The sequence below is a fragment of the Dermacentor silvarum genome, chromosome 11 (assembly GCF_013339745.2).
Source record: "Dermacentor silvarum isolate Dsil-2018 chromosome 11, BIME_Dsil_1.4, whole genome shotgun sequence".
In the NCBI taxonomy this organism is placed as follows: domain Eukaryota; kingdom Metazoa; phylum Arthropoda; class Arachnida; order Ixodida; family Ixodidae; genus Dermacentor; species Dermacentor silvarum.
In genome coordinates this window covers 110,963,668-110,975,846 of record NC_051164.1, presented here as the reverse complement: position 1 = coordinate 110,975,846, position 12,179 = coordinate 110,963,668, and the positions used below count along the sequence as shown (strand labels likewise).

Sequence of the window (12,179 nt, the reverse complement as noted above, 5' to 3'; positions counted from 1 at the left end):
GACCCCGCACCTGGCGCGCGTCACACCCTGGCGCCGGAATGACACCGATGAGGCCGAGCCCTCCGCGGATGGAACTCATCAGAGCGGCCGCTCGCGAATTCCGATGATGGCTAGATCCAACACGTCGCGAGCGGCCAACGGCGATGACGGTGGGGCAGCTTGGTCGTGTGACAATTTGTTGTGGCATTACAGGGTCGAGCTGAAGGATCGAAATTCGACGATTGCACCGACCTGATGAAAAAAAAAAACAATACACGGTGCTCAACACAAATACGAAGATCCGATATTTGTGGAGACAGTCTGCCTAAGGTGTCACACTTGGTTTAGAAATTACTGTAGAGGGAGCGCCCATTGGTGACTCTATGATCAGCAGGCATAAGTAGCAGTCTTGTTTGTTTCGGTTTCTTCTCGAAGTGTTCTCGTATATATAGGTCGCTACCATGAGGAAGGAAAAACTGAGAGGCCCTGACGTCACTCTTTGTGAAGCCAAGTGACGTCGGAAGTTGGCGTTACTCCGCCATATTGTCGTGGCAGATTCTCCTTTCTTGTTCACATTTCTCGCGAAACCACGACGCGCTGGGCGCAACCGGGCTGCTCGGGCGCACGCGCACCACAGCGATCCTAAACCGAAAGATGTAATCGCGATGTGTCATCGCATTACCGTTGTCGACTTCATGTTGAAAGAAGTTAATCATGAACTTCGGAAATTCGACCGTGCGGTCGAATTCGCTGCTTTTACCGGCTTTTATGAAAATAAAGATGCTTCTGGCAGCTTAGCCCCGGGCACCAACAGCCATAACCGTTGGACAAATTCCTATCCTATCCTATCAGCCCAGTCAATTGAACTGTTCTCACTAACAGCAGGTACCGGCCGCTGCCCAGTTCTTGCGTCTTTTTAAAACGATACCTTCATCGCTCACTTCACCGCCGAAGAGGGCAAAATTTCCCGCAGATATTCCTTAGTCCGTGGCCATTGCCGTGGCGCGGTACATTGCGTACATCGTTGCATGCGCATTCATATCACGCGTTTGGGTTCCTCCAGTCCCACCTGGTCACATCAACATCCGGGAGAGCACGGTCCAGATAAAACAGCGGAACAAAACGCAGACACTAACGCAATAAACCTGCTCGCACGACGCCTTTGCCACGGTACGAAACCTACGGTGCAGCAGGTGTGAGCGCACACACCGTAACAAAGCCGCCATTGTGCCACGACAACATGGCCGCTACAGGGCAAAAATCGTGAGAAAATAAAGAAAAATACCATGACTACATCACCATGCTACGTCACTTCCTCCATACTTTTCTCCTAGCGCGCAGAGGGGGTAGGGCCCCTCCTCAGTTTTTTCCTTCCTCCGTGGTCGCTACCAACATCGTGTGTGAGCCAGCGTTGCTAATGTTCCCGTCCGTCTAATATATATAACCATATCTACGTCAATGAACCCTCGTTTTTCATCTGAATACACAGTCTCCTTGTCTCCAGCAGCCTTCAGATCCGATGCCTGAGCGCAGTGTTCGAGAACTCATCATATAACACCGTGAATTCGCCAGTTTGCGTTCGCGTAACAAATACGTTATCTTATGAAAGACGCTTTGAGAGGTTCGTTGGCTCAACGCGCTATATGATTAGTATTGCAGCTTTTCTTGTTTCTTATAGATTTGGCCCGACCCTTCTCGTTCATCCGCGGTAGTTGGTCGGTCGCGTTGGCCCGGTCAAAATAACGTTTGGAACAATGCACAATAACAGCCAACAGTGCTTCTGTTTGCGCGAATATGTTTAGTTTGAAGAATGAAGAACCATGAGTCATTTATTTGCGCGGCTCCACAAGCGAATAGCAGGGTAAAGAAAAAAACTCGGTAGTATACCTGTCTTCTATGAGGAACATGTCTCCGTCTGCTTGGACGCAGGTTCCCTTGAATGTGATCTGCGTGCGCTCTATGCTGATGGCCGGGTGGGCACCCTTCTGGAACCAGACGCCCCGCCAGCGCTGAGGGAACTCGCACCCTCCTCCGCGGCCCGGGTCTGCACACAGGAAAACGAGGGGGTGGTGAAAGGCATGGTAAGCAGTGTTCCACGAAGGGTTCAATGCGCGCACAACGCGCGTAACGTTTTCAAAACGAGCAAATGAAAAGCTTTTTCTTGGTGAATGAACGGAATACGCCAAAACGTCACTGAAACTTAAGGAAGTATACAAAGTAGTAGTAGCATAGAAAGTGGTAGTAGCGTATCAGACAAAGGCGTAAAATAAATTCCCTAAAATTTTCTCCGTTACGGGTCTACAGAAGCTTGGACAATATACATGTTCGCACAATAACTTGCACGGCCGACGTCGCAGAACTAGAATCTTAACTCTCAAGGTTGAAGGAATGGTGCAGTATTTGGCAAATGGAAATTAACGTCGAAATAACCAAGCACTTAAGATTTACTAAGATTTCTTCTGCATGCTCAAAGTCTCATAAAATAAATGACACAGTAATCGAAAAAGTCACGTCATTTAAGTACCTGGGCGTCATACTTACTTCCGATTTAAGCTGGGCTGCTCACATCGAGCATATTACCAATAATGCTTTCAAGAAGCTCGGCCTCCTTAAACGATGCTTGCATTTCGTTAATAAAGATACAAGACTGCACGCTTTCAATTCATTGATTCGGCCCTCTCTAGAATATGCTTCTATCATATGGCATCCTCACCTGGTAGGTCTTACTAACATGCTCGAAATGGTACAGAACAAAGCCGCGCGATTTGTCACGCCATCCTATTCACATTTCATAAGCGTTTCATTCCTAAAAGCAGAACTTAATCTAGCTATGCTTGTCATGCGCGGGCGACATACTCGACTATCGTTTTTTTTTTTTTTTTTTTTTTTTTTTTTTGCTCGCTTTACCACGGCAACGCAACGTTCGCCCAATCGCACATTTTTCCAGGCACTCGTACTTCAACCCCGTCTCGATCATGCGCGCAAAGTATCACCCATTTTCGCTCGGACGTAGAAGTACCAAAATTCGCCTTTAGCATTGTGTATAAACGAATGGAACTCCCTGTCGTCCAACATCACCGAGATATCAGATACTTCAATATTTCACTCAGCGCTGCTGGGCTATTTACAAAGTGAAAAACATTGCTAACTTGTGTCTGCCTGTCTTCGTTTCATATACAGGTATTTGTACGCGATATGCATGCAGTGTTCTTTCCAATGTATTCCTGATCAGTATTTTAATGGCTATATAACAAAATGCTCTGTACTCGTCATCGATGTATTTGGCTTACTTTTTTTTCTATGCTATTCTGGACACCTTGGTTCAAATTAACTCGCGGTTTCTTTTTTCTTGTTTTGTTGTAAGTATTCTTGTCTTCGATTTATAATCTTTATAAATGATATTTATGTACTCACCTGACCCCCCCCCCCCCCCCTATGTAGTGGCCGCTAGGGCCTTTAGGATATTGAAATAAATACAATAAAAAATTAAAATAATCAAAGACAGCTAGAGTAATGTATTTTCTACTGCAAATACTGCCATGCATTAGTAGGTACATGGACTATGCACTTCTTAGTGCTAAACTTGAAAAGAGTGAATAAGACGTTCAAATTATCCTAGTGCAAGCTGGCCTGCGCTACCGTTAGGTATATGACAACATATATCACAGAACGCTGCTTAAATAATGTACAACGCAAGCATTACAGAACACATATACTACATACCAAACATTACGCCTTAAAACAAGTACCCATAGTACCAAGTACCCATAGTACAAGGAACACCACTGAACTGTCTGCTTATGCCGCTACATTAGTTGCATAAAATAACATGGACGACGGCACATTTGAGTAGACAGTTCCAGCCATCTTCTAGACATTTGCTGTGTATAATACCGTTGGTTCAAATAAGCATGCTGCATCTTGACCCTTTGTATTTCTCTCTATCTATAAAACAGCGATGCTGAAACTCCGGATTTGCTCGTGCGCTACGAGTGTGCAGGCAGCTATGAAAGGCGCAAAAGAATGTTAATGTTAAGCAATCAATTGAGGACCTTAACCGAGAAAGTGTAAGAGTAAGGTTGAAGATTAATATGCAGAAGTGAAAGATAACGTTCAATAGCCTAGCAAGGGAACAAGAATTCAGGATCGCCAGTCAGCCTCTAGATATAGTCTGTACAGGAGTACGTTTATCTAAGTCAATTACTTACAGGACGCCCCGATCATGGGAAGGAAATTTAGAGGAAAATATAAATCGGTTGCAGTGCATACGGCAGTTATTACCAAATCCTGACTGGAAGCTTACCACTGTCGTTGAAAAGAAAAGTGTACAACCATTGCATTCTGCCGTGCTAACACATGGGGCAGAAACTTAGAGCTAGGTTAACAAAGCTCGAGAACAAGTTAAGGACCGCGCAGAGAGCGAATATATTATATCAACCACTAATGTTTGTCCAACACGTGAGTGATAAGGAACAAAAGTTTCTTCGCAGTCAACTGCCGCATCTCGTGCAACACAGACTCTTTAATTCTCGTATCTGCAGACAAACTAAGAGGAAATGCCTACGCATTTTCCTTCGCGGCTCGTAAATTCGAAAAAAAAAATGTTTGGCCGGGCGGCGTACATCCGCTAAAGATTTCACTCCACAGCAGGTTTCAATGCGGAACTATACTTTAACCGCGCCTTGAAACCAGTACGCGTACTTTGACGTCTCTGAGCGGATTCAGGCGGAACATTTTTTTTTATTTGTATACTCTTTGCCTTGACATCCGGTGAAGGCGGTAAACCGGAAGGCACAGCGAACTGCGTTGAGTTCGCGCGCTGAATCGGTTGATGCGTGCGTCTTTTTTCTGAACGAGTTTCTCTCCGTGATAAAGGACGGTCACTCTCTACGTATGTTCTCCCGCATCTTCCAGACGTTTGTCGGTGGTCTTGAAAAAACGCGGCAAGCGCTTAGCTTCATCCCAAACTGGAAACACGTGACGATGAAAACTTGTTTTCCGGATAACAAATTGTTAAGCAACGACGAAAACGAGAGCGACACGCGCGGCGGCCACTACCAACGTTTTGGCCGCTCCTTCGTGAAAACGGAAGTGGCACCAGTTAACATTATAAATACTTAGCTCCATCGCTGCTCCCACAAAGCATCATGCTCAAACAAATGGCGCGCCCAGGCAGCCGCACAGCCGTCCAATAAATGTGATTGCACCGTTTGTCGTAAATCGCAAACTTTTCGCGGCGTTTTGGAGTGCGCGCTCGTTGAAGCAGTGGGATGTATACTTGTACCCCCCCCCCCCCCCCCCCCGCTCCCACTATTGTTATACGCGGCGGTTCCTGCTGGCGGCAGCACATCCGGTGTTCACTATGCATCAACCATTCCTCTCCTGTGCGTTAAGCATTCTTAACCTTTACTGCGCATTAACCATTCCTCCCAAACCTATGCTGTGCGTTCTTTTACAACTTCTATGCGCGTCACAACGTAGTGCTGTATGTCCTAATTACATCATGGCGTTTGTATTATTGCGTAGCCTCGGTTTCGAGTGCAGTAGGTTCAGTGTTATCAGAAACCAAAGTAGGTTGTGAAATACTGTAAAGTAGACGTTCCTTAGCGCCAAATTCTTCATCGTGATTACTCAAGAGTGAGTGCAGCTGCTTTCTTAATTGTGCGGAAATAAACGCAGCCAACATATTGGCATGTGCGCTGTTTTTGTTTTACACCGCCTGTACTGCAGCGTCGTCTGCAGCAGGCGAGGGTGTGTTTCGACTTTTGCGCCGTGGTTGGAGTAAATGGGCCGACGCCCTCCTTGTGCCGAGTGGGAGACGAGAGCTCGACCTTTCGCAGTGGTGCACAGTTTTGTTGAGGCCACGAGCGAGGCAGCGTAAACAGCCTCCCGTGCATTCTGTACCGCGCTGCTTGCCTGCTGTTTCGAGACAGGAAGCGCGCCGACTTATTTGGTCAGGCGTACAGCTTCGGAGACCGATCGGCCTGCTAGAACAGAAGCGCGATGCCGGACGCTCCTGGCATTCTAGCCTCGGCGTGCCACCGTCGTTGGCCGCGAGTCCGAGAACGTGAGGGGGTTCGGAAAGAGGGAGGGGGGGGTAATGTGTTGCGGCGGGAACAGCAATCTCGTTTCCGCGCAACTGGGCAGCAGGCCACGAATCGGCACTCATTGTGTGGCCGCAGCGCGCGCATAAAACGATAGTGCGCGCCGCCGCCGCTAAAGGCAGCAAAGCGCGCGGAACCCAGTCCGCGAGCTCGCGCCGCTATTAAAGGCCTCTTATCGGCGCCGGCCGCGCATTGTGCCGCTCACGGGCTGGACACGCCGCGCTAGTTCGGTGCAGCGGGGGGCCGAGCCGGGGATTGAACGCGTAATCCCGTGCGTGACAGATTGAATTCCCTTGCCTCGCTGCCGCGGTTCCTACCGCTTTACTCGTTCAGAGGTGACTCGCTCGTGCGGGTTTCCTCCTCTCCTACTTTGTTTTCTTTATTCGTCTAGGGCGTAAGAATTCAGAGCAGTGAATTTAGAGCAGACCGTCTCTGCTGCTAGATGTCATTCACTAGAATGCGGTAAAACTAAGGGAAAAAGATAAAGAAAACAGAATGCAAGCCGTCTTACATAACGTGAGATAGGTGCAGCAGAGTTGCCTTATATCTGTATACATCTCACGCATCGCGTGCTGCTTGTACATTTTCGACTGCGCGGAAGGCTAAGAAGTAAGACTGTGTCTTTAGAGAGCGTAATCCTTGGCGATTTAGCCAGTTGGAGTGATCGATGGTTCATATATGCACGAAGCTCGCGCCACGTACAGCCTATTGACCCGGGGCTAACCATTGCCAACAATCGATCTCCCTTGTGATCAATCGACGAACTCGTTGTTTGCAATAACGACGCTGTCTGCTCTCCACATCAGGCGCAGTCATTCTGATTGCTTTTTGTCGACTACCAAAGCCCTCACATTCTGATGCCCTACTTTGTGGTCACAATTTACTTTAACATAGCCTACAGTGGTCCAGTACCATGGAATGTTAATGACATTTTCCATCTGAATATAATAATCTCAACCCGCCAATAAACATACATTATACTCACATAACAGAACATTTTGCATTGCTTTTTATCCTTTTGCTCTGTTGCAATCACCAACAAGGAAATCACGCCGAAAATAACAGCTTCAACTTCGCTTCATTGTTACAATACAAATATATGTCATCTGCTGTATATGGCTGCCAGTACCACTCCGCGTCAGTCCTTGGTTGGCATCATCATTGTCACAACTGCAAATGTCAGCCAATATATTACGCACGCCCACCTTATTAGGCGTTCGCTGCTGCTTTCAGCCTCAGCCTGACATATGCCGTTGTGGTAACGAAGCATACAATGCTTCGTCCATAGTCAGGTCAAATAGCGTCATGCGTTCAATATTGGCCGTGCCTGATTCGTTAATGTACTGCGTGCGCACTCCGTGACTATGAATACGCATGCACGAGTGCAATCACGCGAGCTGACTGGCATCTACGGCGCACAAAGGATGCTAGGGCAAAGTAATTGTAGCTACAGGCGAATAATATAAAAGCAATAACAGGAATGGATCATAGGTGATTTGTGAGGGTTTGCGATTGCCACAATATTTGCTGCTTCTTTTGAGCTTTAATCGTTCAACCAAGTACGGCTCCTCTGCGAGGGTCAATGTAAATCGGGTGTCGCTAAGCAAAACTGATTTTTTTTTTTAATGTCACGTTTGGAGGCGCTTTCACTAGGTCCCGTGGCCGAAGCTAGAATGCCTAGAATGTACTTCGCTTGCAAGTTGATAGTGAGCAGGGCGTCACGAATGCGGGCTAACTGTCCCAGTGGTGCACGCAAATACGGCGATGGATCAGTCGCGAAGCAGCAGCAGCGCCGGCACGAGGCACAAAAGCGTGCGCTCCTCCCCCCTTCCCGGTTCTTCTCCGCGCGCTGCTCGCAGGACGGTTCGCTGGGTAACAAATCTGCCGGAGTCCCCGGCCGACGTGGTGGTCCCATGCCGCGCGCTCCCGTTGCCGCTGCAGCCGCCGCATCGATTCCAGCGCACCGACGGGTGTGGAGCTCGCTTTGTCCGCCGTCGTGCGAGGATCGTGACTCATGGCGGATGCTTCCCCGCCGAACACCCCGCCCTCCTATCCGTGCCACGAGCGGACATCCACTCCCCCGCCGCCCTCGGTCGCAGTTGGGAAAGCATGTGTGCCGGGAGGTGTTGGCTGCGCCGGTGCTTAGGCACATTCAGCCCTCGCGAAGGAGACGTCACTGGCTTCGAGACGTCCGGGGAGAGCTCGGCATCCAGCAGATGGTTTAGTGGCCCCGTCGGAGCCTCCACTTGTGGGTTTGTCGAGCTTTCTTTGCGAAACATCGCCTTTACACGGTTCCCTGAAAACTACTTCTTTTTTGCTGGGAAGAAGAAAACGGCGGGAAAAAAAAAGAAAATGCCACGAACGCGCAAGTCAGCCGATGACTAAAACCCCGAGAAGGCGTGTTTGCTTCGACGCACTAACACTCACATTGTGGCAAAGCCCGCTTCGCGGTTGTAGTGTACTACCAGCTGCTCTTCTTCACATGAAGGAAATGAAAATGCATCACACATTATCACAAAGGCAGAAAATACATTACAAAATGGCAACATTCTGCTGTCGACATGTCCTCGTGTGCCCACCTCTAAGTTGCGCTGCAATATCATTCAGGTTGCAAAACACATGGCGTTGCTTCAGGCATGTGGGCGGAAATTGTCAAAATGTTCCTAAACGAGCGTAACATCATAAAAAATTCGTACAGAACTCATCTACGATGACTACCCAAGTATGCGAATAGCCGAAACGCGCCATATATGAGGCCTGTACTACGACCGGGCTCCTTTCTCGCGCTTGCCTTAAGACACGTAGTGCCTTCTGGCGGCGTCACCGCCGCGAAGTCCGCGTACTGGCACATATCATTGACCCAAGTTCGCGTCATATAGGTTCATTGAATATTGACACATATCCAGTGGCACATACCCACGTGAACGGCTCACATTTTTAGCCTGCGCTATACCTCCGGGATCGGTCCACATTTTTAGTGGGATAGCTAGATAGCGAAATAGGCGGAAATAAATTTGGTCTGACAATTCCAAGAAGGATATTCGTATTAAAACGGTCAAGAATTTCAGTGCAAGCTTACTTCCGCGAACCCTAAAAAGCGCTTTGTGTTTGATGTTGAAAGCAGTGTCATTGTAGCCAAATGATTTTAAAGAGACATGGGCAAGCGACTCCAAGGTTAGAGGATACAAAAGAGATTTTAACTAAAGCGAATTAAAGGGAAACTCCCTTTAGGTTTCCCTTTAATTACTTATCTCCACCTAGCGGATTTCCGCTGAACTATTACGTCAACTAAAGCGAATGTACGCCACCTCCATTTTGTAAGCAGCGTCTTTATGTGAACTAGAAAGGCATCCTAACATATACCCCTCATATGTACATGTGCCGCCCACATACATATACCGTGCAGAGCTTCTGTGAAAAGTAATAATAATAAGCTGCCACCGAAGCGGAAGCTCGGTGTCATCGTTAAGAGCAGAAGCTGTTTTCCCGCCTGGCTTGCGGTACATACTCACGCAACTATGACAATAAAATAATCATAGCCACAATTAAAAACGAGCCGGTGGGAAAGCTTTCGCTGTTTACGATATATTTTCTCAGTATTCCCTACTGAATGAAATTGCTTACTTGACTACTTCACTTATCCATCTTGCTCACATTCTTAGTCTATCACTTGCTGTATTGTTTTATCTCGGTTGCTACCTTTGTCAGTTTCTGCCTACCCATTTCCAGCAATACCAATAAAAAAGCAACAAAAACAATACAGCATCCTTGGTTAGTGCACACTTACCCTGTTTGATCGATACCGTCGTCTTTGTCAGAAGTAGTAACCAATCGTATACTCTGCTACGCAGTACTTCTATCTTTAACTGTTGCTGTCGTTGCAAGTAATCTTATACGAGGTGGCAAACACGTTGCACACGCCCGCTGAATCTTAGATTTAGTTTATTTTCGCGGTTGTTAAGTTGCATACGGTGGAAATTGCCTAAGGCTCTCCATCATTGCATCTCCCGCGAATGCTTTAAAGGGAAGCTTTACAAGACTACAATCCCGGCCCCTCCGTCCCCCTTTCGAACCCAGCAGGGACTTCACAATAAAGAAGTTTTATCTCTCTAAGAAAGTGTAATGAACGCTCTAAACTACATCGTAGAAACGCGGCAATAACTAACGTTAAAAGTAGGTTACGTTACGGAAACTAAACCAGGTACTACACTTGTCACGCCTATGTACCGATTCTAGCGCGCCATTAAGCGGTGCCAAACATTTTAGCTTACAGTAAAACGGCACGGAGACAATCGGTATGCCTTAGGCTACGCATATGCGTCGTCAGGCGTTTCTGCATAAATAATTATTTAAACGAGTTGTCGCAGAAAGAACAATGGGTATATCTAAAGCGCATTGAATTGGTTTTATTAATTGACTGTAACGGTCTCGTCGCTTCCTTTTGAGCCAAGCGTAAGCGAACACTTCAAAAACCGTTCGCTGCTTGTTGAACGTGATAACAGCACAATCAGAAGCAGGTGTACGGGGGAAGAGAAACGGGTACTGTCTCTATAGAAATGTAGCCCGAGCACAGATGTATCACGGCACCGCAATGGTATAATAAATAAGACATAAAAAGAACAGTTCTCGCTCGCTCCAAGATCCAGACTCCAGTACTCCAGACGTTTTATTTCAGCTCGCGCGGTGAGAATATCTCGAGATGCGTGCGGCCAGCCTCGTTGTTGTTTGCGGCCAGCGCATCCGGCGCAGGTGTGTACACATCTCCTTGCCACCCTCGCCCACTATCGACACGTTCGCGCTGTAGCGCGCGCTGCGCGCAGCCCCAGCTTCGCCCCCAAGCATTTTCATCTCTCGCGCACAATGGCGCGCGCCGACCGACGCACAAAGAAGAGCGGCGAAGAAGAGCCGGCAAAGATGCGAGCCTGCAGCTCCTTTGTTGCGTCGCACACACTCGCCTATCAGGCAATCTGCGAGGCTCGCTCGCCAGCGCGTGGGCTTTTCTTGAGTTCGAGCGAGGACTTCAATTTGTGCTTGGCTCTCACCCCCACTTCGCACTGTACCGGCTGCGGTGTACTGGTCGCAGGTTTCGAGTGCTTAGGCACTCTTTCTCACTGAATCCGCGCGCTGTTGTGAAAGCCAGATTGGTTGAGGGGAAGCTGGGCCAATCGGAACCTAGAACGTGCCAATGCGCCCTGTGCCGCTCCACGCTGTATTCTTTTATGCTCACGTTTGGAAGGACGATCCGACGACGTTATGGCAAGAACACGTGTGTCTGGTCAAAATCTTCTGCGAAGGTCGGAAACTTGCTTACATCCGCACTCACTAGGAGATTGTGTAGGTTTCGTCGATAAAATTTCTTATTTCGCTCTGTATTTGTCCATGACCATTTGACAATAAAGCTACTAGAGTCGATAAATTTACGTGGCTCCGCCCCTGTGGCACGGCATCAAGAAAGGATAGTTGCTTAGTAATGATATTATAAACATATCGAGTCGAAACATGCAGTTAAATTGGTAAACATTTGCTGACTCTTTTATCGTGATCCTTAGGGCCCCCGTTTATGACCTGAAGACAAAAAGCGTACGCCGTTCTCGAGTGCTCGTTTTCCTGCAGTCTTGACCGCACCTGTGCTCGATCTGCAAGCACGAAGCCATGATCTATAATACAGGTGCGCGGAATATAACGTACGCCCACAATATCTCTTTTGTGACGGACTCTATTTGCAGCTCATTCATCCTGCGAAAGCACTTGCAAAACCTCTCCCTCACTCACAACACCACAGGCGCAGCGCACGCTAACCATTGTTGGAGAGCAGTGACGCTGCCTGGTTCGTGACTAAGGCCATGGCAGTGGTAACGAGGGCAACGTTCATAAATCAGCAGTGTTGCTTTGCTTGGAATCGCTGAAACGGCCTTTGGTGTCGATGACCAAGAGAGCGGACCAGATCTTCAGTTGATGATTTCTTTAACTTTTAAGAAAGCCCTTAATAACGGGGTTGGCGAAAAGCATGTATGCACAGGACTTTATACATAGAAGTAGACTCTGGTGGCTCATACTCCGCAGGCTTACGATTACATGATCAAAACGATGCGTGTA

At 47.9% G+C, this 12,179-nt stretch overlaps 1 protein-coding gene across 1 annotated transcript in view; it reads right to left on the bottom strand.

Annotated features, from left to right (window-relative positions):
* Positions 1 to 12,179, bottom strand: part of LOC119433376 (uncharacterized) — a 119,231-nt gene that overhangs the window by 36,062 nt on the left and 70,990 nt on the right. Inside the window, exon 2 of the mRNA XM_037700544.2 lies at positions 1,867 to 2,023. Coding sequence (XP_037556472.1) covers positions 1,867 to 2,023 — 157 coding nt within the window. The remainder of the gene's footprint in view (positions 1 to 1,866; positions 2,024 to 12,179) is intronic.